At 45.5% G+C, this 26,357-nt stretch overlaps 2 protein-coding genes across 5 annotated transcripts in view; both read right to left on the reverse strand.

Annotated features, from left to right (window-relative positions):
* The window catches only part of SCG5 (secretogranin V), a 68,732-nt gene extending 48,250 nt beyond the window's left edge, over positions 1-20,482 (reverse strand). The window contains exons 1-2 of one of the 2 annotated variants that reach the window (XM_014532959.1): positions 20,385-20,482; positions 18,741-18,973 (exon numbers count right to left, since the gene is read on the reverse strand). In XM_014532959.1, the coding sequence (XP_014388445.1) occupies positions 18,741-18,966 (226 nt within the window). In that variant the 5' untranslated portion in view covers positions 18,967-18,973; positions 20,385-20,482. Of the gene's footprint in view, positions 1-18,740; positions 18,974-20,384 lie in introns of those variants that run through there. The other variant, XM_014532958.1, reaches the window with a different exon arrangement.
* A 2,773-nt stretch (positions 20,483-23,255) lies between these two features.
* ARHGAP11A (Rho GTPase activating protein 11A) overlaps positions 23,256-26,357 on the reverse strand; it is a 25,312-nt gene continuing 22,210 nt past the window's right edge. For all 3 annotated transcript variants that reach the window (XM_014532955.1, XM_014532957.1, XM_014532956.1), the window contains one exon: positions 23,256-25,866. In XM_014532955.1, coding sequence (XP_014388441.1) covers positions 24,284-25,866 — 1,583 coding nt within the window. In that variant the 3' untranslated portion in view covers positions 23,256-24,283. The remainder of the gene's footprint in view (positions 25,867-26,357) is intronic.

Genomic DNA, 26,357 nt, shown 5'->3' on the forward strand with positions numbered 1-26,357 from the left:
AGAGAGAGAGAGAGAGAGAGAGAATGAGAAAAAATACTACACACAGAAGTAATCCATACCACCTATAGTCCTTTTATAGGTAACTTCACATTTCCTTCCAAATGTGCAGTGACAGGAAAAATAAAGCATGCAAAACAGTCGTTTTCCACAGAGGGGTGATGTGGCCACACAGAGGACATCTGACAGCATCTGGAGACATTTCTGGTTATTCTCCTGGCACCGAGAGGGCAGAGACCAAGGAAGAGCCTCCAGACAGAGAGTTCTTCAGCTCAGTGTCCAGGGTGCTGAGAGAGAAAACCCCGCTCTATAGTCAGTCACACACACGATCCAAATCTAGATCCTATCTCCCCATCTGGACAACCCTGGGCCTCAACTTTCCCTTGTAAAAGGGAACCATCCCACAGCATTTCTGAGGACAAAATAACCATGTATATATTGCCTGGCACATAATATTTACAAAATAAATATCAGTTCCCTTCCCCTAGAGCCAGATTTAAAGAAAGAACACTACTATTCTTTCTTGAGGGGAGGGGGGGATAGGTATTATAAAACAGTGCTTTCTAATCTTTTAATTATATCATAATTACTCACTTCAAATATAATCTTGGAGTCAAGTAAGCTTTGATGTGCTCCCCCAGGTTCTAGAACTTTAATATTCAGGTTGATAGGATGAAAAATGAATCGGGGTCTACAACAGTGACAGCCCAGCCCTCAGGGAGGCAAATGCTCTGAGTACTGGGCTAACAGAGGTGATCTGTCCTGCCCACCTGGGTCCACCCTGCGGTTGAAAGGCTGCTTGGGGAGGTGGGGGCAGGGAACCAGAGGACGTGAGCATAGGTGTCGCTCACCAGTGGCCAAAGCCACACAGGATTGACTTGGGGCTCATCCATCCAGTTGGGTTTCCCACACTTTCCCCTCCACTGTTTATAAATCTGCAAACAGAAAATAATAACGATCTAGAGAGAGCAAAACTCTAGCCCCAGCCTGCCCTCATTCCCAACTGCTTCCACGTCAGAACAGTGGGCCCCACCGGGGAGCGGCGGCGTCCCACCAGTGCCCTCGCAGCCCCTGTGCCTGAATTGGAGCGAGGCCCGTGCAGGAGAGGGGAACACACTGAGGCAGGGGCGGGAGGCAGGCTGCACGCGGACTGGTCATTACACTCGGGTCACAGGCCTGGATCTCCTGAGCTGACCACTCTCTGTAGCAGCGGCATCTTGCCTGTCACAGCCCAGACCCACCGGCACCAAAACTGCCCATAAAGAACCAGAGGCGCTGACCAGGCTCCAGGGCGCTGGAGACAGACCTAGTTAAATGAGAACCTACCGCCGCCAAGACCTCTCTTCACTGACAGTGCGGAAAGGGGGGGGCGGGGGTCGGGGATCCTTCCCAAGTCAGTGCAATGCATGCTGCCGGCCAGAAGCCTCCCCGCCCCTCCTCCCTTCAGAGACGTTTCCAGGCAGTAGCACCTGCGTGGCTGCCATAGTTTTGCACACTCCAGTGACCAAGGACGACTCAGAGTCTGGACAAAGTGAACAGTGCTCCCTCCCATCATCTGCTTAAGGATTTAAAAAAAAAAGAAGAAGAAGAAAAGAAAGAAAAAGACAGGAGAAAGACCCACAGGTTCAGTTCAGACAACGACAGGCGCCTTTGGTAGCTTTTGGCAAAGGAAAAGTCCCCGGCAGGCCCACGGTGCCTGCTGCTGGGGAGGGAAATGTGCCAGGGGCTGGTTGGCATAGCCTTGAGGGGTGCTGCACCAGCAGGAGGGCATCAGGAAGGCGCCCGGCCTCTGCAGGGCAGAGGGGCGCGTGGACTACCTGCCACCTCCGGGGGGAGAGGGCCGAGGCCCCCTGGGCCTGCCGGGAGTGCCCGTGCGAAGGGCCATCACCATGGGCGTCGGGACCCTGGAGAAGCCCCACGCTGCCCTGTTCAGGCCAAATGCAGCACCAAGTTCGCTTCCCACTGTCCATGCGAGTGTAGTCTACAGAGCTGGGAGGCTGGTGTCCGACCCTCTGGGAACTCACAACCAGATGTGTGCAAATGAACCCACGTCATGTCTGATGTCGTTAATGCTAGTGACTGAAGAAACACCCACCCCCAGCCCCTGGGGCCCCAGCTGTGCTGGTGACAAATGTGCGAGTTTATGGCCGACACAGGAAGGACTGTCCCGCGTACCCTGCGCCCACTGCCACCGCCACCCCCAGCACATCCACATCCAGGCAGCCTGCGAGTCTGCAAGGAGAGAGGGGCGTTGTAGGCACTACAGCACAGGGACAGGCTGTGGGAGGCAGTCGCTTCCCTGGAGGCCCTGGGGCTCTAAGTCATACAGACCACGTGCTCCTGTCCCCAGATGCTTTTAGGTTCAGAAACTGATGACATCCTTCAAATTCCCAGCTTCCTCACTGCCACCGCCCCTCCCCATTACCACCCTGCACGCACACGTACTGGCTAAAAAGTATATCCCTTCCCACTTCTTCCTGCCTGACCGTGAATCCCCCTGATCCAAGCCCTACCCCTCCTCAAGGAATCCAGCTCAAGTTCAACTGACCTGGGATGTCTTTTCTGGGGCCAATACCCTTGGCGCCATCTGACCCACACCCTGGGCTCTCAGCTTCTATCCCAGCATGATCTAGGTGCGCATTTCAGTATTTCTGGCCCTTTCCCTCCCCTGGACCCCAGCCTCCTTAACAAGGGCTGCTAGTCCCACAGGAGGAAACAGGCCCGTTTCTCCCTTTGCAGCACTCTGGGCATCAGTCTGCATCAGCCCACTGAGCTGGCCCGCCTCACTGGAGGGAGACGGTGCGTGAATACAGGTCACCACTCCTGATCTCTCTGGGAAGTCATTCTGGATGCCCCACACCCACGCACCAGGGAAGAGGCAGCCAGGGGACAGCAAAGCAAGGGGGCCACAGTCTCATCCTGCTCCATCCTTGATGTTCTGTGAAACTACTTAATTCCTCTGCTCAGTTTGACCTTTAGTAACAGGTCAAACAAAGAAAATGCCTGGCTCTTACTGTTTTAAAAAGACCCTATGTAGATAAATGAAATGCAGGTTTGTTGGTCGTTAAAATTCGTCAAGGTCACAGTTTCTGGCACATAGTAGGCACTAAGTAAATGAAAATGGAACTGTGCTATATGCTGGAGGCTAAAGCCAACAGTAGTTAGCATATTAATGCAGAAAGACCCATTGGAAGGCCAATGGACTTGGATATTCAGCGGGCTAAAAATCAGCATAATACTGCCCTGCTGTGGGCTCAATAGCTCAAGGCAATTTCCTAACCTGATAATCCTTATGCTGTTTACCAAACTTTACCTTTGATTTGCCTGTATGCATTGCTAATGGGCAAATATGTATTCAAGTAAATAAATAGTGGACCAGGCCAGAAGTTGGTGTGTCTGTTCAAGAAGAGGCTCCACCTGGCCCCCAATGCCATCTAAATTCATATTTCTTGTATAGATTTTCATTTGTGAGTCGGTCCCTCCTTCAGATCCTGAACCCCTCCGCGAAGCTCACGGCAGCTAGATGGTGTTTTGACAGGATGCCTGGCTCCAGGGAAGTGTGTTGATCTTAGCCTATGAGACACACCAGCCATGGACAGTCTGCTCTCAGGGCACCAGGAGTGGCCTTTTCAGCCCTCTCACATCTGCACGGCCTTCCCTCTCACACCTGCATGGCCTTCCCTCTCACACCTGCCTGCTACTCACATCTCTTTCCCATGTCTGTCTGCAGGTGTCGGCCGGCACCCACTTCCCTCTCAGCGTGGCAGCGGACTAGAATTCTTGACCTTAAAGATGCTTCTATAACCTATTTCATGGCAAATCACGGTACTTAGGTAGCCACAAGGACAAGAAATAGAACAAGCACAGCTGAGTGTAAGAAAGTTGCCTTTTACCAGAACTTGCAGGAAGCATCCAGCCTCACGTGGCTATTGGACAGATTTCTGAGGCCAGGCCGAGGAGGGCACGGGCACAGGGAACATGGGACATGGCCACAGAATATGACAACCATCCAGCCATGAAGTCATTCACGCCTGGAAATATGTGTGGTGGGATGCAAGAGGCAATGACCACAGAATGCTGCTTTGCATTCGTGCAACACTTTATTTTATTATCTTCACCGAAGGATACGTTCCTACCGACTAGAGAGAGAGAGAGAGAGAGAGAGAGAGAGAGAGAACATCAGTTGGCTGTCTCCCATACTTGCCCGGACTGGTAATCGAATCCACAACCTTTTGGTGTATGGGTCGACGCTCCAACAAACTGAGCCACCTGTCCAGGGCTTACATAACATTTTAGATTGCCCCAAACACTTTAAAATTTCAGGGTGGGCAAAAGTAGGCTTATAGTGGTTATTATGGAAAATCACACATAATAAATAATAATACAAGAATAAACTGTTTCGTGTACTCACTACTGTAAACCTACTTTTGCCCACCCTATACAGTATTTGGCTACCATATTGACCCCGTGGTATGGACTGGACCACTCACCTCCATTTTCACATTGGGAATATGAACTTCATAGAGCCTAAGGGACTTGCTCAGCGCCCCACAACTGGTGTGAGGCAGGACCAGACCCCTGGCTGCCTGCCCCAGGCTCCTCCTGCTTCTCCAGGGACCACCCCCCCCACACACACACACCCCCATCTGCCGCTCCAGTCACACGGCATGCCACGGGTAGAAGTGCACACTTGGTTTTCCTCCTGCTGCCAAGCTGGGGTCTGCCAAGCCCTCCTGCCTCCAGAGCTTTCTTCATGTACCAAGGACATGCACCGATTTGTTCCAAGGGGGCAGTGTGTCTGAAAATGTGCTCCCTGAAGCTTCCCTCGTGTCCCTGAAACACCATCTGCCCAAATCCACACGTGGCTTACCATGACTGCCAGCACCATTGCAGCTGCTCAGCTAAATATCACAGCCTAGGCCCTAGACCAGTGATGGCGAACCTTTTGAGCTCGGCGTGTCAGCATTTTGAAAAACCCTAACTTAACTGGTGCCGTGTCACATATAGAAATTTTTTGATATTTGCAACCATAGTAAAACAAAGATTTATATTGTTCATATTTATTATATATATTTAAATGCCATTTTATAAAGCCTCTCTACCCACAAAGCTCACGCTCTCTCTGCCACTTGCTGCTGCATCGGTAAGGACGGTAGGGGAGCCAAACCCGGGTTTGAATAAAAGACTCTGGGGTAGAAGACAGCTGGGGGAGAGACCTGACACAGCTGCTTGCCAACTAACTCCTAAAGCTCAGTGATGTGGGCAACTTTAAACCTAAACACACACACACACACACACACACACACACACACACACACACAAACACACACTGTTACAAAGGTTCTATCAAATGAGACAGAGTCAGGAAGGTATTTTTGCAAACCATAAAATCTTATCTAAAATGTAGCTGCCACTAGCCCACTTCCTGCGTGTGAGTGATCACCCATCAGTTATCGGTGGGAAATTGTTCACCATGGCTTCCCTGCTCACTCCGCACGCTGCTGTTGCCCCTCCCTTTCTCCGGTGCAGGTCTCAGGTGAGTGGAACAAGGTCCCCGCGTGAACCTACTCTGGGCTTCAGCAGGACAGCACGTCTGGGAGGACCCGCCAGAGCCCGTTTGCATCAGGAACTGGGAGGAGCTCACACTCAGAAGAGAGGAGTCCGCTGCTGAGCCTGAGACAGGGAGAGCTATTCAGGTGCTCAGTGCTTAGATCTGTCTCCCTGTCCAACCATTCATGGGAATCCCATGGGAAGCACAGGCGGGGGTGCAGGGGGTGTTGGGAACAGTGAGAAATGAAATGGAAAGCTCTGTCTTCCTGAAAACTCCCTAGGGTTTAGGGCACAGGTCCAGGAGGGACCTCCGCTGCCCTCACCACCAGCACCTACAGCAGGACTCCCTGGGCTGCAGCCGCTCCGCGGCAGGACATGGTGGCACCCAGCTGAAGGGACAGGAGAATAAGTGGGAAATGGGGAACTGCCCACCGGGGGCCCACAGACTCCTACGTTCAGGACCATACACAGGTGTGCTCGCCCATCTCCAGAAACAGGAGGGCCTTTGCAGGACGCTGGGGTCCTGAGGGAGCAGTTGTGAGAAGGGCCAGTGAACTTCGGGTTATTATGGTGAAAATGCTCCAGTAAAGTACGGCATGGGGAGGGGATATAATCACTAACAGCGTAATAACTATGCAGGGGTCAGATGGGCACTAGACTTATTGGGGTGATCACTTCAGCAGTTAATTGTGCACATGAAATTAATGTAATATTGTATGTCAACTGGGATGGAAAACTAAATTTTTTTATTTAAAAAAAAATAAAATAAGCTAAAAGAATAAAATAAACCCAGCCAGCATGGCTCAGTGGTTGAGCATCAACCTGTGAACCAGGAGGTCACAGTTTGATTCCCAGTCAGGGCACCTGCCCCGGTTGCAGGCTTGATCCCCAGTAGGGGGCGTGCAGGAGGCAGCTGATCAATGATTCTCATCACTGATGTTTCTATCTCTCTCTCCCTCTCCCTGCCTCTCTGAAATCAGTAAGAACATATTAAGAGAAGAATAAAATAAAATGCTCCCAATGTACTTACAGGTGTATTACACTTGGGTGATCTTAGCTGAAATAACACTAGGCTCACTTGCTGGTGTCTCAGAGGTCAATGCTATTTGGACAACTATTTAGTGAGTGTCTATTAGGTGCCTGGCCCTGTCTAGGCACTGCTGACAGAGAGCACGGCAGGCCCTGTGTCCACTCCGGCAGACCTTGCAGTCTAGTGAGGAAGGCAAGCAGCACCGAGGTAAATGCCGACTCACGAAGACTCCATAGGCAGCAATTCAAAGAAGGACCAACAATGAGCGGAGGAGTGGGGATCACCCTTAACGATAAACCTGTTTTGCCCTAGCCAGTTCGGTCAGTGGATAGAGCATCCTCTATCGGACCGAAGGGTCAGGGCATGTGTGGGAGGCAACCAATCAATGTCTCTCTCACATCTATGTTTCTGTCTCTACCCCGCCCTCCCAATTTCTCTAAAAATCAATGGAAAAATATTCTTGGGTGAGGATTAACAACAACAACAAAAAATAAACTTATTTCACAATTTGATCTAAGACCAACCCTGTCCACGTCTGTCCCTTTAAGCCACTGGCCTCAGAGGCAGCACACTGTGCTGGTCAGAACAGAAGAAAACCCCAGGGCTCTGAGCCCACGTGCAGAGACTGGCCGCGTCCCTACAAGTCACTTCTCTGAGCTTCTCTTTCCAAATCTGTGGCAAGAAACTTGTGGGGGAGCATGACCCTGTGCACGAAGACACTCTGAGATCCAGAATCAACAGCGAGGTTTCAAAAGCACTGCACTGTCTCCATGGGGATTAGAATCATTTTCCTTAGAAAATAGTGGCACGAGGCCACTGTGTGTTGTTACTCATCCACTCTGGTGTGATGTTAATTATGTGTGTCAGCCGGGCTAGGTTACAGTGCCAGGTGCTCGGTCGGACCCCAGTCTAGGTGTCTCTGTGAAGGTATCTTCTAGATGCGACCAACACTTAATCAGAAGACACTGAGTAAAGCAGATTATCTTCCACAATGTGGGTGAGCCTCATCCGACCTGTCGAAGGCCTTCAGGGAAAACACGGTCCCCAAGGAAAAAGGGATTCTGCCTCCAGACCCAAGACATACCACCAATCTGTTTGTATCTGTGCTCCTAAAGGCAATGGACTGCATGATTTTTAGATATCATGATTTTTAGATATATACATGTCAGCCCACATATAGTACATATATAAATATGTGTGTATATATAGATTTATTTCTAAATATTGATATGTATATATGTCTATATGTAGTTTGATGGATGTGTATGTGTATGTGTATGTGTAGATTGTTGTTTCTCTGGAGAAACCTGACAAGCACATCTAGATTCTACTGACTTCTGTGTAACACACTGAGGCTCAGACTCACCCACGCTCCGGCCTGCAGGGAAACGGGCACTTCACAAGGCTTGTCCGGGAGTCAGATCCCTGGCAGAGCCATTAGCAGGTGCTACACAGTAAACGTAATTTCAGTGACTGTGCTGGTTTTCTGTGTACCTCTCTGCAGTTATGAGACAGTCATGTGTTATTTAAGAGATGAACTGAAGACCTTACATCATTCAATTTTCACATAATTTAAAAACAACCCTGACTGAGGATGATAGTCATTTCTGCTTACCCGCTAAAAGGCAATAAGCACTGTTGATAATTACTAAACAAGCCTCCTACGTTGAAATTGTGACTCTTGACAATTGTTACTTTGTGGGGGTTCACATTACTTCACATTTGTGCACACAGTAAGACTGTACTAATATTTTATATTGTACTAGGGGCCCAGTGCACGAATTCGTGCACCTTGAAAGGAACTGTGGGCTGTGAGGCTGCGGTGGGCACAGGGGTGGGTCTTGGCTCATCCTCCGCACCCCCACCCGGCCCCTCCCACTGTGGACCCCGGTCCCCTGTCTGCTGGCAGCCCCGCTCCCTCCGCTGCTGCCGCCACTCCCACGTGCTGATGGTGCCGGCCCTGCTCGCACCCGCTGATGGTGCAGAGCGATTGGGGCTGGTGCCAGCAGTGGGTGCTAACAGAGCCAGCACTGTCAGAAGGTGCAAGCAGCAGCTGCTGCCCAGATTACCCCTCAGGAGCAGGGGGGGAGGGTGGAGAAGCCCTCAGGGGTGATGGGGGCGGCAGCCACCGCTCGCACCCACTGATGGTGCTGAGCGGGACCAGCGTCAAGCGCCGGGAGTGGGTGTGAGCAGCGGCTCTGGCGTTGGCAGTGGATGTGAGCGGGGCCAGTGCCGGCAGCAGGTGCAAGAGCTGGTTGGGACCGCAGTGCACAGAAGTAAAGAATTTTCAGTAACCACCATGTTCTGCACTCTGCGGCCTGTGCCGCCTCTCCCACGCGCTGATGGTGCCGGCCCCGCTTGCACCCACTGATGGTGCAGAGCGATTGGGGCTGGTGCCAGCAGTGGGTGCTAACAGAGTCAGCACTGTCAGAAGGTGCAAGCGGCAGCTGCTGCCCAGATCACCCCTCAGGAGCAGGCCAGCACTGTCAGAAGGTGCAAGCAGCAGCTGCTGCCCAGATTACCCCTCAGGAGCAGGGGGGGAGGGTGGAGAAGCCCTCAGGGGTGATGGGGGCAGCAGCCACCGCTCGCACCCGCTGATGGTGCTGAGTGGGACCAGCGTCAAGCGCCAGGAGTGGGTGTGAGCAGCGGCTCTGGCGCTGGCAGTGGATGTGAGCGAGGCCAGTGCCGGCAGCAGGTGCAAGAGTCGGTTGGGACCGCAGTGCACAGAAGTAAAGAATTTTCAGTAACCACCATGTTCTGCACTCTGCCGCCTGCTGCCGACACCCGCCATGCTCCACGCGCACCCCCTGGTGGTCAGCGCACATCATAAACTGGTTGTTCGGTTGTTCTGCTGTTCGGTCTATTTGCATATTAGCTTTTTATTATATAGGACTGTTGCAAAGTCACTTAAAATGTACACTAAGATTATTAAGATTATTTTCCATTTTTGTTCTTGGTTTATGCCTCACTAAACCATTTATTGCTAAGAAGTAAAAAGTAGACAAAGATGACACTGTAGATTTTTCAACTTGGATTACATTTTACAAGATACCTAGGAGTTATGTAATGTTATTTGTAATATAATTAGCAAATAACTAATAGTTAGATTACATTCATAAAAAGTTAAAATCAGTTGCCTGAAATTTTAAAATATCAAAAAACATAGATAAGGTATATGATATGCATACAAAAGAACAGAGATTTGTGAGGCTGACTGAATTTCATTCATATTTTAATTCTGAGCAGGTGGCTTGAAAGAATATAGCCTTGCCCTAACCGGTTTGGCTCAGTGGATAGAGCGTCAGCCTGTCTCTCTCCCTCTCCCTGCCTCTCTGAAATCAGTAAGAACATATTAAGAGAAGAATAAAATAAAATGCTCCCAATGTACTTACAGGTGTATTACACTTGGGTGATCTTAGCTGAAATAACACTAGGCTCACTTGCTGGTGTCTCAGAGGTCAATGCTATTTGGACAACTATTTAGTGAGTGTCTATTAGGTGCCTGGCCCTGTCTAGGCACTGCTGACAGAGAGCACGGCAGGCCCTGTGTCCACTCCGGCAGACCTTGCAGTCTAGTGAGGAAGGCAAGCAGCACCGAGGTAAATGCCGACTCACGAAGACTCCATAGGCAGCAATTCAAAGAAGGACCAACAATGAGCGGAGGAGTGGGGATCACCCTTAACGATAAACCTGTTTTGCCCTAGCCAGTTCGGTCAGTGGATAGAGCATCCTCTATCGGACCGAAGGGTCAGGGCATGTGTGGGAGGCAACCAATCAATGTCTCTCTCACATCTATGTTTCTGTCTCTACCCCGCCCTCCCAATTTCTCTAAAAATCAATGGAAAAATATTCTTGGGTGAGAAAACCTCTGAATTTGACTGCATTCCAGACACATCTTTCTGCCTCTCCTTCGTTGTCAGTGTTGGAAAACGCCAGGCCTGTGCTCGGGGCTGATCCCCTCGCTCTCCTCAGGAACTTCTTCCACTTTCTCAACTGCTCCTCATCCCACATCTCCAACTCTCCCTCCCCACTGGTTCTTGCCAATGAGCACCTAGTCAACTTTAACTCTCTAAAGCAAAATCTAAACAAAACCTTCTTCATCTCTACATCATCCTCTCCTCCTCTCCTCCTCCCCACCCCCACCCCAGCCTCCTGAAACTATTATTATCTTCTCCTCCTGACCTGGAGACTCAGGTAACAGACTTTTACATCTTGTTTTCTCTGTCTCCTGCCGTATGACCTCTGCCCCGTGCCCCCAGGGCTTTCAGTCCCATCCAAGCCCCCAGTACCTTCCGTGTGGCTACACCCAGTGAGCACGTCACCCCCAGTGGTTCTTATTTCACGTGGCCTCTCTGCTGATTTGGACAATGGTGACCACTGCCCCCTCCTGAAACTCTTTCCTTGTTTTCTTTGCACTTCACCTCTCTGGTTCTCATTTATTCCCCGTCTTTCTTTCCAGATTCTTCTACCTGGTCCCATGCACCGAGTCTTCCAGGCCTTTTTCTTGGGTGCTCTGCTCCCCTTCCTGGTACTCAGCAGGGTCACCTCATCCATCCCTGTAGCCTCAGCCACCACCAGCATGGGGATGACTCCCAGACCTCTCCCTCCTCCCAGGCATCGCCCCCCGTATCTGTACATGTCAGTGCTCTCTGGATCCCCACACCTGGGTTCCCTGGTACCTTAAACACAACACAAAACAAGTCATCATTTCATCCCCCTATTCTGCCTCCTCCCAGAAAAACAACCCAGACCTCCTGCTATCCCTTTTCAATTTCTTATCACCACCTGTGCAACTTCCCAAGAAAGAAAACTGGAAATCATCCAGGGACTTCGCTTTAAGGATTTGAGTTCAGGATGGGCTCAACAGAACCCCAAAGGGCATGGGCAAACTGGAGGCCCTGGCCCACGCAAAGATAGCTCTTAAACCCACTGCTCTCATTGGTTCCTCGGGATGGGGACAGCCCAGACACAGATTCTAGTCCGGATACCTGGGGCAAGAGTCAGCCCCACTCCTTCCTCCAACTGCAGGGAGAGGCCAGCCAGAAACAAGTTGCAATCTCTCCCCGCTCCGACCTTCAAAAGGGAAGCACTGTTGCCCCCCTGTGGCAAACTGGAGGCACTGCAGTTCCTTTACCAAGGCCAAAGGCTGGCTAAGTAGAGACTTCTTAGCATCCACCCCTTCAAATAGGCTTTATCTTACAAAGGACTCTTTCTCCACTTGCATTTATTAAGGAAATAATCTCAGTTCTCCTTGTTTTGAAATAAAATAATTGAGTCCCAAAAGTCAGTGTTATAAAAAAAGAATTTTGGTATTTTTATGTTTGGCAATACAGCGTTCCCTCAGTCTCCATGGGGAATTGGTTCCAGGACTCCCGTGGATGCTCAAACTCAGTGGATGCTCAAGTCCCTTATATAAAGTGTAGTTATTGCATGTAACCAGCACGCATCCTCCCATATACTTCAAACCACCTCTAGATTACTTATAGTACCTAATACAATGTAAATGCTATACAAATAGTTGTTGTTCTGTATTGTTTAGGGCAAGCATGTCAAACTCACAGCCCACGGGCCGCATGCTTCATTTATTTGGCCTGTGTTAGCCTTTGAGTTTGACATGCTTGGTTTAGGGGATAATGACCAAAAAAAGGTCTGTCCATGTTCAGTGCAGACACAACCTTCATAGGCCTAACTACATAGTACACATTGGCAACAATGTAACAGTTTGAGAAAATATTTTTAATTCATGGGTTGGTTGAATCTGTGGATGTGGAACCCATGGATACAGAGAACTGACTGTATAGATTTAAAATTATTTGAAACCATCAAATGCCAATATTCCTAAATTTCTGTCTTAGTGGTTCAATGTCTGGTGTTACCGCAGAGCTAGATCTCAGGTGGCCTAGATTGGTGACGAAAATGAGCCAGTGGCACGAAGGAAAGAACTGCTTTTACCTGAGGCTGTTAATACTCTGAAGACAAGCACATTTCAGACTGGATTCATCAAAGACCAACCTCAGCAGAGCCAGTTCTGCCTCCCAAGAGTCTCTATCCCGCAGCAACTGCTCTCTGAATCAATCCCTGGGGCCCCAGCGGCTTTACTCGTTTCTGGGGATAATAATACAACCACCATTAGCTGTGCCACAGGGACCAACGAGCAGCTACAGGGAAGAGGCACTGCTGCAGTACAGGGTGCACTGAAGCACATGTGACTGTATGGCTAACCGGAGGAGTCACCAAACCAGTGTCAGGGGAAAGACTGAAAATGTACTGCCCGGCCAGTGTGGCTCAGTTCAGCGTTGACCTATGAGCCAGGACATCCAGATTCGTTTCTGGGTCAGGGCACATGCCCAGGTTGCAGGCTTGATCCCCAGTGGAGGGCGTGCAGGAGGCTGCTGACCGATGATTCTCTTTCATCATAGATGTTTCTCTCTCCCTCCCTCTCCTTTCCTCTCTGAAATCAATAAAAATGTATTTTTAAAAAATGATTAAACATGTACTGTCGATAACCTCCAAAGTGAGAGGTGGCGGGCCCACAGTTCAGTTACTACTAACAGCACCCACTCATTGCTGTGAGAGTGTGGGCTGGAAGCCCACTTTATAGATAAGGTAAAGCTCCGGAAAGCTGCCAAGCTCACCCAAAGCTAGCAACTAGCACGGCCAAGACTCAACCCCAGATCTCTTTGCTCTCGTGGGCTGGAAGCCCACTTTATAGATGAAAAAGGTAAAGCTCCGGAAAGCTGCCAAGATCACCCAAAGCTAGCAAATAGCACGGCCAAGACTCAACCCCAGATCTCTTTGCTCTTAAAGCACATTTTTTTTCCTCTATAAAACACCACGTTGCTCCCTGTTTGTCTTTATTTTGTGTTTTTGTTTTACATTTTAAAAAAATGCTCCTTACCAAGTCATGTGTAAGGTGCCTATGGAGAAATAAAAAATAACCCCTAGTCCTCTCTGGATGTTTTTGGTAAATGCTTCCTCCTCAGAACACCTTAGAGCAGAGGTTCTCAACCTGTGGGTCGCGACCCCTTTGGGGGTTGAACGACCCTTTCACAGGGGTCGCCTAAGACCATCCGAAAACACATATATAATTACATATTGTTTTTGTGATTAATCACTATGCTCAATTTGTAACAATGAAATTGGGGGTCACCACAACATGAGGAACTGTATTAAAGGGTCGTGGCATTAGGAAGGTTGAGAACCACTGCCTTAGAGCAAGCAAGTAACAACCAGGAGGCTGGCTACAGGGTGGCAGGAATCCTGTGATATACTTTGGGCCTAGTTGGCCCCCTGCTGGTTTAGTTCCAGAATTGCAAATAGTCCTTCCTGTTTCTCAATGGGCAGCTGTATGAAGAGCACAAAGGCTGCACCATGGTGATGGGTCACAGTCAAAGTAAGCAAGCAAATATCACGGAGCTCTTGGCAAAACTTTCTAGGTAGTTTTTTTAAAAAAAACAGAATAGAAATGGAATATTTTCCTTGAACTAAAAGGAAAAATGTCTCAACAGATCCAGATGTCAAATAGTATTTACATACTTATTGCCTCTAGATATATTTATTTTCCCCTGATATCATATATTCAGTCTTACTGAGTATTGCAGGGATTCCAAATGAGTCACCCCATGATATGCCTCTGTGGTTTGCAGATTATCTTGAGCTAATGGCAACAGACACTGTAGGCTCAAGAGAAACTTCTGCCCAGCCCCCTTAAATCACATAGAAGAATTTGAATTAGGGGCCTTGCCCATGATAAGAGATGATCAGAGATAACCTTTTTTTCCCATCTGTATGGCACAGCTAACTACTACTTACTGAACTTCTGTCCTTACCATCCTGCCCTGACGCTCTGAAGCCCTGAGGCACCTCGCCTCACCTTAGCTCAGAATGTCATATACACTCCATTTTCCCTTTCTGTCTTTGAATTGCTCATGTAGCGGGCTTCCCCTGAATTTCCTCAGTTTGCCCCTTTCCAGTCCCTCAGGCCAAAATCCTGGTGTCACCCTGACTCTTCTCTTTCTTTCAGTTCCTACCTGCAACCCACCAGCAAATCCTGTTGGCTTAACTTCAAAATATACCCAGAATGGGACATGCCTCACCGCGTTGCTAGCTATTAGGCCAGTACATCCCTCACCTGGATCTTCCAATAGCCTCCTGACTCAAGGCCTGACCCCAGGCCTCCTCCCTACAGGGATATTTTCAGTACAGTCCTCAGAGCGATCCTTTCTAAAGGAAGGCCCATCCCACATAGGACTGTAAGACCCTATGCGATCAAGTCTCCCCTGAGTTCTGGTCTCCAGCCACTACGGCCTCCTCCGGGCTCCTGTCTTGCACATGCAGCTTCTGCACATGCAGCTTCCTCTGCCTGGAGTGTCTCCTTCTATATCTCACACAGCTCACTCCCAACTCCCCAATTTTTGCTCACCTTCCCAGTGAGGAGTCTCCCACCCCTATTTTAAGTCGTCTCCTCCACCCCCTCCTCTGCTTTATATTTTTATAGCACTTATAACCATTTGATTTATTCTATATTTTACTTATTTGCTTATTTAAGGGCTATGTCTCCTCTGCCCGGCCAAATCTCTGAGGTTCGTGTTTATTTCCTCAGTACCGAAAAGCGTGCCTGGCAGTCAAGAAATACTCCTTGGGGTGTGGGGTGTGGGATGGAGGGGGTCATTGGGAGAAAAGGGGACATCTGTAAGACTTTCAACAATAAAGATAAATAAAAATCAATAAATAACTGGTTTTAAAAAAGAAGAGATACTTGACAAAGGAGTGTGGGAACAGTGGGCTACAATGCTCTAGGAGAGAACTGGGAGGGGAGGCAGTACAGGCAGTATGTGTCAAAAGGTCACTGTGAAGGGGAGCAGGCAATGTTGCAGTAACCGGAAGGGACATGGATTAAGGAGGAAATATTTTTTTCATGGGATATATGACCTCGGTGACTAATGGCAATTTATACTGATACTATTTGCTATACCAAAAGGTTTGTTTATAATACCACGTTTGAGGGATAATATGCATCTTCAATAATGAGATTAATCTAAGGATCATACAATGAATTAATTGGAGTAGACAAAATAAGAGGAAACTGTCTTCTATGTGCTATGGACTAGACAATGAACAGCCCTGCCTGCAAGGTACTCAAGATCCAGTAATTGTCATCTAAAGTGAGGATGATTAATTTAGAAATGATTTCTCAGTAAGCAGTCATGGATGCTAAAACTTTACTTTTGCTTCCCCAAGTCCTACCCCCAAGCTAAATGAAAGCTCAGAGAAGTTAAATAATTTGCTTAAGTTCACATCACTAATAAACATTTAAAGCCAGGTATCCTTGGCAATAGTCTATGTTAAATGTATGTTAAAATTCACACCAGAATACATGCATTATGTATACCAGTGATGGCGAACCTTTTGAGCTCAGAGTGTCAGCATTTTGAAAAACCCTAACTTGACTCTGGTGCCGTGTCACATATAGAAATTTTTTAATATTTGCAACCATAGTAAAACAAAGACTTATATTTTTGATATTTATTTTATATATTTAAATGCCATTTAACAAAGAAAAATCAACCAAAAAAATGAGTTCGCGTGTCACCTCTGACACGCATATCATAGGTTCGCCATCACTGATGTATACGGTTCTATTAAAATTAGAAAAAGATACTTTTCTAACTTGCTCCTTCACAATAAAATCCTAAAATAGATGTTGGAAGGGATATAAAAGATATTCCATGTATCTGTCAGAAGCCTGGGAATTAGATTGAGTGAATGTCTGAACAGAAACATGGCAAATAAATAGAAGAGTTGAAACAGCACTACACTCATTTGAATAAGTATTAGATACCCAATGAATTAATGGCAAGGCTCAGGGCTGGGAAACATCCAGGCTTTTTATTTCATTTCCTTTTTAATTCTGAAATGACTCCCAAGATGCCCACCCACTGGTGTACCTGCTTGCAGAATCCTCTGCCTTTGATTGTGGTGTGTGTGTTGGGGGGGGGGGGCTGTGAATAAAATGGGATATCGATTCCTAGTTAAATGACAAAGGTGATGATGGGGGAAAAAGAGGACATATGTAATAGTTTCAACAATAAAGATTTTTTAAAAATGACAAAGGGGATGGCAGTCACTCCCATAATTAAATTATGTTATAATTAGATTAAAGGCATAGTCTCCCTCTGAGGAAGTAAGCCGCCACTTTGTGAGAGGGTCACCATGCAGCTTACAACTTGAGGGTGGCCTCTTAGAATGGATAGGGACCCCAGCCAACAGTCAGCAAGAAAAAGGGGGCCTCAGTCCCACAACAGCAGGAAACTGAATTCTGCCAACAACCTTACAGAGCTTGGAAGAGGACGTGAGCTCCAGCCAAGACTGCAGCTCTGGTCAATACCTTCACTTCAGCCTCTAGGACTCTGAACAGAGGCAGCCCAGCAAACCCATGTCTCACTCCTGAGCAGTGGGAACCACAAGATAATAAGTGGCTATTGTGTTCAGGTGGTAATTTGGAGCAGTAATAGAATACCAAAACACCAGCCGATATTCATCCCTTGCACAGACGCTGTTAGGGGGAACCTAACATGGCTATGACCTCACATTACCCCAAGGTTAATAATAGAAACAGAATGATTAATTTTGAATTGTCCTAATCCATGTTCTTTCAAATCTCCATGCCTTTTCACTTGCCATTCCTGGATGAACTCCTACTCAAACTTCAAAACCCAGGTCAAATGTTGCTTCTTCAAAGAAGCATTTCCTTACAGACAACCCAATCCACTTCCAAGCAGAATAAACTACTATTCTCTGCTTCCAAGGCAGCAGCTTATCTGTTCATCTACAAAACACATGCCATGATGTATCCTGATAACCTATCCTCCTCCCAGCCCTCAAAAGTGAATCTTTAGGGCAGAACTGCCCCGGTCTCCTGCCCAGTGCCTGGCATATAATGGCTGCTAAATAGCTGGCTATCCAGGGAAGAAAATGAGGCTCAAGATTCACACAGGCTTTTGATGCCAAGGAGCCGCTGTTTTTCTACATCGATGATCAGGCCTTGGGTATTAATAGAAACTCAGAAAGCCTTCTCCATGACAACGGCTGGGTGACTAACCTAGCACTTACTGCACTAAAAGGGCACATATTTACTGTCTCCAAAGAGCTGGTCTGAAAGGGATAGGGGTGCTCGAAGCGACAGATGGCATGAAGCCCTTTATGATTCAAGCCCTTTGCTAGGTTGCTATGCTTGTTGATTCACATCATCCATGTCAATCCATTCTACAATTTAAATGTCAGCCTAAATAGACAAGAACTCCACAGAGTTATTAGTTTTACTCAATGGCTTCAAACTACGGGTAACAAGCCAGAAACGAGAATTGTATGTCAACAATATCCACAGCATTCACAGGACCCCATGGTAGAAAGCATTTTTAGGAAATTAAAAATTCAGGTAAAATTATGTATCATAATCCACAGGGAGTAGCACTTGCTGGGTGTTTGTTCTGAGAAAACTCAGGGAAATAATTTTCATTTTTCCTTAGGACCCACTCCCAGCAGTTAACCTACCGCAGTCAGTACCCAGGCTACTGCGTTAGGGCTCCAGCTCAACAGAGAAAGAGATCATTCCGATCCGGGGAGGACTCAAAGCAAGGCATGGAAATAAGGGGCCTCTCCTGAGAGCTAGATTCCGATTTTCTCTGTAAATAAGTCACTAAACAACAAAGTGCTGCTTTTTAATAAAAGTATTACAACCACATTGCCAGACAGAAAATTTCTGGGATGGAATGGTCTTGCCACATTAAAACAAGTTAATTAACATTTTGTTATAGTTTTACATATTTTTGAACAGTTTCTGCCATAAATGCTTAACATCAGTGCCTCTTTTGGCTCTTTTGGGCTTATATGACGTCATCCCTAAGAACCAAATCGGAGCCTGCAGGTCCTACACTTTGAAGGTCTTTTATAAGCAGCCAGCTGGGAACACAACTTCCCAGAGATCAGTATGGGCGAAGACCTGGGCTGGGTGCCAGTCTTTCTGTAGAGCTGACACAGGACCTATATTCTCATGTGGATGTGTATACTGTGTAGGGTAAGAAGAAAGGGAAAACGGAGAGAGGAAGCAGAGTTTCTTCACATATACCAATGGCAACTTCAAAGTGGAGAGCACAGTACATACCTTCGATGCTCTGTGGGCCCACGAGATTCATGGCCTGGTGAGCTGGATACTCCACCCGTGGCCTGGCGATGCCCAGCTGCTCCATAACGCCATGGAGCAGCCTCTGCATGTCCGTTTCTGAGACCCGGTCGGGGGTCCTGGGGCTATAGGCAGATGTTGAAGTCCACCCAAATGTCAACCAAAACATCAGGCCGGATAGCATGGTGGAGACCATCCTGGAGACCATTTTTAACCTGCAGAAATCAGATCAAATTGTATCCATCGGCCAACTGGCAACTGTGATGATGCAACCATGCGAAGTACTAATTTGAGGACCACCTAGAGAGGGGAAATTCTAGGAGTTTGCTTTTGCCTTAAATGTCCGCTCCAGCTGGGACATCTGCTGTGGGAAGGTGTTAAACAAACAAAACAGCTCGAGGAGCCAGTTCCTTCTGACGAGCCTTCTTGGGAAGGTTAGCCGGATCGGCAGTTCTCAGTCATCTTTTATCCTCCTTGCAGCTCCCTGCAAGCTGTGCAGCACCCCTAACCTTACCACCCTCTTCCTCTTACTAAAACAAACAACAAAAATTAACTTGTTTCCATTTTGAGAAAGGGAGAGGGACATCTTGAGTCTGGGGGGATGGGAGGGAGTCTCAGAAAGGAGTTAGGAAGACACGGATGGTAAAGAATCCCAGGAAGGCCAGAGTGGTGGAAGGAGCACTTTAGCTTAGCAAATATCTAATACATTTGAGATCCTGAGAGGGAATGAAACACACACACCGCTCAGGTCTGCCCTGCAATCTGGAAGGGGAGATGAGGCAAGCTTGCTCTGTCACATGCAAAATCGGGTGATTTGGGGCAAAATCCTCAGTTTTCTTCTCTGCAAAAAGGGGATGGAAAAGCATCTGGCTTGTAGGATTGTTGTGAGCAGAAGTGTGCGAACACCTGTAAGGAGGACTGGAGCCATGCCAGCACAGAACCCCTACATTGTTTTATTATGTTGGCAATATTACCTCACGGCTCTGGGCTTAGAATCTAGGCAAGTGAGTGATGAGAGGGAAGACAGACAGGCGAGAGGGAGAAAACTAATCTGGGGAGTCGCTGTTCTAAATGTTGGCGTCAGTAGAGCCTGAGGCCTGCAGAACAAGGGGACAAACATTCACGCAGCTTCCCTCTGCAGCTGCTGACCTACGCTCCCGCAGGGGCCATGCAACCCCTTTCTTTTTACGTTCTCTATGCATTTCCCCCCTGAAACGGAAACATTCACAACCCCTATCTTTTTCTATATAGAAAAAGGCCTTTTCTAGCCACCCCTGGATACAAAACCTGTTCCCCAACGAGCAAAACCTGCCATTCTGACAGAAAGGCCAGAGGCAGATGCCAGCCGCCAGCCATCTCCATCTTCCCTCCTCTGCACCGAATGCAGGATGCTTTGTTTCATGTACACGCCGCCAACACAGTTCTGATTTGACGAACCACACAATCCCCTCCTTGGGTACTCTTTCCCTGGTACTTGTAGCCGAACCTCCTAACCCCGCACCCATCCTTTGTCTGCCCCCACCCTCCAGCTCAAAGATTTCAGGACGCCCTTCCCGACTCCCCATCCCGAAGAACCCTCGGGTCTGTGCGGGGCCTCAGGCGGTCCAGCATCAGCGCAGGACTTACCCAGGGGCCAGAGGAGCCTTGCTAGGGGTCGGCAGCGAGCGGCAGTCAGAGTCTCTGGTGCGTCACACCTCCCTCCGCATCTTGGCTCCGCCCTGGCCCCGCCCCCAGCAGGTGGAGGCCGCCCAGCAAGGCCTCCCCTGAATGCAGCCAGATGCTGGCACCTCCCACCTGGAGCCACACAGCGTTCAACCCGCGCATTCCACAAGCACATCTCCTAGAGTCCTCTCCATAGACCCTTATGGAAGTAACCCACCTTTTCTCACGCACTTATCTCAACAATGTGACAGGTCGCCACTGTGTACTTTGCCCCAATAGCACATCTTTAATTCTGCCACCTTCTGGCATTTTGTGTTTTTAAGCCTTTCAGCTGTAAGAGGAAAGGGGACAATGGTAGGAGAAATAAATGTGAAGAGTCCTAAGAACTTTTATTTTATTTTTTTAAATATATATTTTATTGATTTTTTACAGAGAGGAAGGGAGAGGGATAGAGTTAGAAACATCAATCAGCTGCCTCCTGCACACTCCCTAATGGGTATGTGCCTGCAACCAAGGTACATGCCCTTGACCAGAATCGAACCTGGGACCCTTGAGTCCGCAGGCCGACGCTCTATCCACTGAGCCAAACCGGTTAGGGCCCTAAGAACTTTTAATGATGGCAACGATAGGGTAGGGTATATCTTCAGGGTGCTTTCAGGAGCCCTTTCATTGGGAAACAGCTCTTAAATAGAAAATGCTAGCAACTTCTGTTAAATTGAAATGTAAAACTACACAATAAATATTGCAAATTTTTTTCAAGACTGGGGATGACTAAAGAACCTGGGTTCTGAGGATAACTGAGGAACTTGACGAGTGTAGAATCCAGATCTCTTTACCCCTAGCTCAATCCATGATCACCTACAGCAATTTCATGCAATGCTGAGGGGGACAGGAAAATCATTCCTGAGACACATGGCCTTTTGGTTTGAAGCCAAGCCTCCTTCCTAGGCTTTTCTTCCGTGGATGCTCATTTCCAGCTTTTTGTTTCAGGATATACTCAATCAATAGTACAAATATAGTTTATTAGTTCTAGGTTCAAAGGCCAAGCTGGGAGTTTATTATTTATTATTCACCCATATTGAGGTATTTTCTTTCAATTCTGAATTTTACTTTGACATTGTTGTTACCTTCATTTTGTGCTTGGAAAAATAGAGAAGTTATTACAATTTATTGCTCTTGTGATGAATGGAAATTTGACTGAAATACACCAAAATGTGTATGTTGCATAAAATCTGAAATTTTAAAAACAAAACATCTACCATCTATATCCTGGGCCTGACAATTATCAAACTCCTATATTAAGCCCTGGCTGGTGTTGCTACGTGGTTAGAGCATCAGTTGGGGTGTATGCAAGAGGCAACCAATTGATGTGTCTCTTACATTGATGTTTCTCTCTCACCCTCTTTCCCTCTCTATCGCTCTCTAAAAATCAATGGAAAAAATATCCTTGGGTGAGGATAAACTAAAAAAAAAAATCTTATATTAAATTCTTAGTGATTATAGGATGTTGCCAAGCAACCTAATTTAGTTCTATGTAACTGTAGTTTGCTGCTCATAATAATCAAATTAATATTAGATATTTACTTGTAAGAACAATTAAAATAATCTTTGAAGTTAATGCACATTGGTTCTCAGAACTAGTATTTGACTTTTAACTTTATCATTTGATCCAATATTCCATGACACCAGGAACATTATTTTGTGTGTGTGTGTTTGGGGGGGGGGGGGGGGGGGGGGGCAGGAAGGACAAAAAAAAAGATTAAATCAAGTCTAAAACTCAAATTTCCTGACTTTTTCTCTAATTACCATACCTCCAAGCAATTCACTTTCAGCTAACATGGGCGTGACATGTGGGTAGGTTTTTTTTATTGTTTTTAAAACCTCTCATTATTGATTCATCTCTCAGAAAAACCACTAATTCAGGAGCTCCAGTGGCGCAATTGGTTAGTGCGCGGTACTTATAAGAAAAACCACTAATTCAGATGATTTCTACAGTTAATTTCCTATGCCTTTTTACTAGTCATCCAGTGCAACAATTTCATCCCCATGAATATACTAGTAAAAGGACATTAACGCATTTTTAAGTTTAAAAATTTCTTTGAACCAGACAACATATATCTCAGGGTTTATGAATACTTTCTATCTCTACTACTAGGTAAATACCATAAACACTGAAATGCACAGCCAATAAACACTAGAAACCTGTTTTGATGTCAGATAAACATGATGTTTATATGTACAGACTTTTAGTCTTCAAATAAGTCAAATACTTACTAGTTCTGAGAAAGGGTTGATTCCTAGGTAATGAATACAGACAGGAAATAGCTTTGAAAGAAAAGAGATGTACTACTATCAAGTAGAACTCGGTGAAGCGAACATCTGATGACTTTAACCCTTTTCGGTCCAACCTCGAGGCTGACTCGACAGACCAAGCGCTAGGAGCAGGTCCAATGTCGAGCAATAAGAACATTAAAAAGTTCAACATTCAATCCCGTCAATTAATTTGGACCAGACTGTTTGAATTCCAAAAATAACATTGGACCGAAAAGGGTTAAAGGCCTCATACATACACACACTGTGAATCTGGTTGCTGAGTAGGTGTGCAATGGTGTCCTATTCTGCCTCAACATCTGAATATGGCATTCTAACAATTGACTTACAAAACTATCTCTAGTGGTAGATTCTGTCTGCATATTCCTTCCTCTAAAACTCACAGACTATCCTCTATTGATAATAACATTCCTTCCTTAAATATTTGTAACTTCTAATAATTTAAAATATAAATATAGATTTGCTTGACAATTTGGGTTGAATTTCATTAGAATCTCAGGCAAGTTATTTTTCAGGAAGTTATCTTTAATATCTATGCTAAATAAATAACATTTACACACAAGACAAGCTATCATGGGCTTTTGTATGAATCCAAACTATAAGACTCCAAGATAGTGGGCACACAGTGCAATATACAGGTTTTGTAACATGGAAATCCACACCTGAAACTTATATGTTCATGTTGACCAATGTCACCTCAATAAATTAAAAAAACATACAAAAGAATCCAAGGTAAATATGGAGGTGCATCAAGTATTTCAAAGTCTAGAATCAATCATCTGCATATAAGAAATCACCTTGATTAAAATTTTCAAGCTTATTTATTCCTCAATTTTAAATTCTGCATTGGACAAAACAGATATGAATATATTTGTGCAAATTAACTTTAAAAATATAGTATGGCTTAAAAGTCATCAATTATTCCTGCAGCAACACACTATATAAGCACACTTTAGCATTGCTCTACTTTAGCCATCATTCTTAAGTGAACACCCTGTATACATCTACAGGCAATAGAAACCTCATTATTTTGCCCTGAATAGGAATAAAGAATTAAGATGCTATTGAAACAAGTTAATTTCTAGGGATTTGGGTAAAGACAATAAAAATTAATGTAATTCAAGAAATAAGACTTGCAAGTCTTATCTATTCCCTTTATATCCTAAACATTTCTTGTAGAAACCTTATCAGACTTAGGAGGAATAACAGGAAATAGACACAACTTATTCTACTCTTCCCATCACACTTAAGACATAAAATTCATGCAATTTTAAAAAATTAATTTCTTATAAAGCCAGTCAATAATCTTTTAAAAAGTGTAACCTGTTTTAAAACATCACAATAAAATTAAAGTCTTAAATATTGCCATAATTAAGGAAAACAAAGTAGTCATTTATACAAGCACAAGAATCCAAGTTGCTTGTGCAATGAAATTAAAAATCTATCATGTAACAATCATCCTGAGCTACAAATTAACAAGCACATCACCAACTGATTTTATTTACATTAATGACAAGTATAACATTTACCAATTACAAGTCTACAGGTTTACTTGTTGGTAGTAGTTGAGCTTTTCCAATAGGATTTTTGGGAGAACCTTTATACCAGACCCTTTCTCTTTCTGATGGCTTCCTAAGGATCCTGCTATTTATCCCAGATAAGCCTGTATTATTATTTACAACAGATCTTAACATATCATGATTTGTCAGATCCTCCAAAGGACCCTTACTAGTAATTTGGCCATCAGATATCACTTTTTGTTTATAAACTCTGGTTGACCCAACCGAAGCATTCATAGAGTCTGGGTGCCTCTTCATCTGTGAGAAAGATTTAGAAGTTAATTCCATGCTTGATCTTGTAACTGCATCAACATTTGACTGTTTGCATGAAACAGACTTCCGTTCCTTAGAACCTGATTGGGTATGTGAAATTGAGGAATCGTTTGACGTACTTTCTATACAAGAGGGAAGAGCACTGTCACAGCTCACTGATTTAACCAGAGGAGAAGCAGTTTCACCAAGATGTGCCAATTTGTGCCTTACAGGTTGTCTGTCATACTCCAACAAAGAATTAATTCTTCGGACAGACTGACGGACAGGTGTGCGCTGAAACTTAAGAGGTGATTTAACTTTTGTCCTATTTGATTCATTTAAAGAAAGCTTATTAAACCATTGTATGTGGTCTGAAACCTTTCCATGTTCTGTTACTTGCAAATGTTCAGATAGCCTTGTATCACAGTTTTCCACCAGTGACTGCTGTATAACCATTGTCACACGCCTAGGTTTTGATAAGCTGGTTGTATCACATGTAATCTGCTCTGAGGAAGAGGTGTTAGCTGCATCCTCCCTAGGAGCTGGGCATTTCAACAAGTTCTCTTCAATCATATTCTCCTCCTTTAATTTAGTATTTAGTTTATCCCTTGGGGACTGTTGTGTTTTTATCTGTTCATCACTGGGCAATTCTTGCTTGTTTAAGTCATCATTTGGCATATCTGAATGAATGATATCATCATGTTCCATCTTCATATTAGTTGAATAACATTTTATAGTTGCTTTTCTATCTAATTTTTGAGTTTGATGTGGTGAGAAGTCTCTTTCTGAAAAACTATTTTCACTTTTACCAGTGTGGTGTTCATTTGATTCTATCACAGTCAAATCATTACTTTCAAATAGATTTTCCCCTGAGCTATATGCTATAGAAGATGTTTCATTTACTTTTACTTTCCCCACATTAGTAATTGATGACTGCTTGTGATTTATCAATGCATGAAGCTTACTTCCAGATTCAGAAAATGCTTTCTGAATTTTCACCAAAGTCTCTGTACTCAAGTTATTTTCATCCCCACTAAGAGAGCTTCCGGTTAGGTTGTCATTATGCTTATTGTGTACATTAGAAAGGGTGAGTTCATATGAATTAATAGATGACTTTTCTACCATGTCAGGCTCCAAACAAGAGTTTTCCACCTCAAGATTTCCCTCTATTGGAGAAGCTTCTTTTGCTTCTATTTCTCGAAAACTTGAATTACTAGGCCCAGTCCAAGACATTCGGTAACTTGTTCCATCCAGTTGCTCTGGAGTCAATAAATGTTCCTCAGACTTACTGATCTTTTTTGAACCTAAAATAAAACAGTTCAGGGTTTTTAATCATTTATATTTGACCTAGTTTTTACATTATTATCCAAATACATGGTGAATAAAGGTACCAAGCATTTAATTCTAATAAATTAGGTTTGTTTAAATGTCAAACTTTCATATTTATAAGCATCCTCCAATTATTCACAGAAAAATACAATGCCAATTCAAATTTTTTATTTAAACATGAATTTTAAATTTTCAGAACAGTTACTTAATATATTTTATCATTAAAAAAGCAATGAAAGGACATGTGTAAATTATATCTCAATTAAGTTGGAAAACTTTTATTTTAAAAACAACTAAATTAGTCTAGCCGGCGTGGCTCAGTGGTTGAGCACTGACCTATGAACCAGGAGGTTATGGTTCGATTCCTGGTGAGGGCATATGCCCATGTTGTGGGCTCAATCCTCAGTAGGAGGCATGCAGGAGGCAGCCAATCAATAATTCTCTCTCATCATTGATGTTTCTCTCT

Source organism: Myotis brandtii, unplaced genomic scaffold (assembly GCF_000412655.1).
Source record: "Myotis brandtii unplaced genomic scaffold, ASM41265v1 scaffold927, whole genome shotgun sequence".
Lineage (NCBI taxonomy): Eukaryota > Metazoa > Chordata > Mammalia > Chiroptera > Vespertilionidae > Myotis > Myotis brandtii.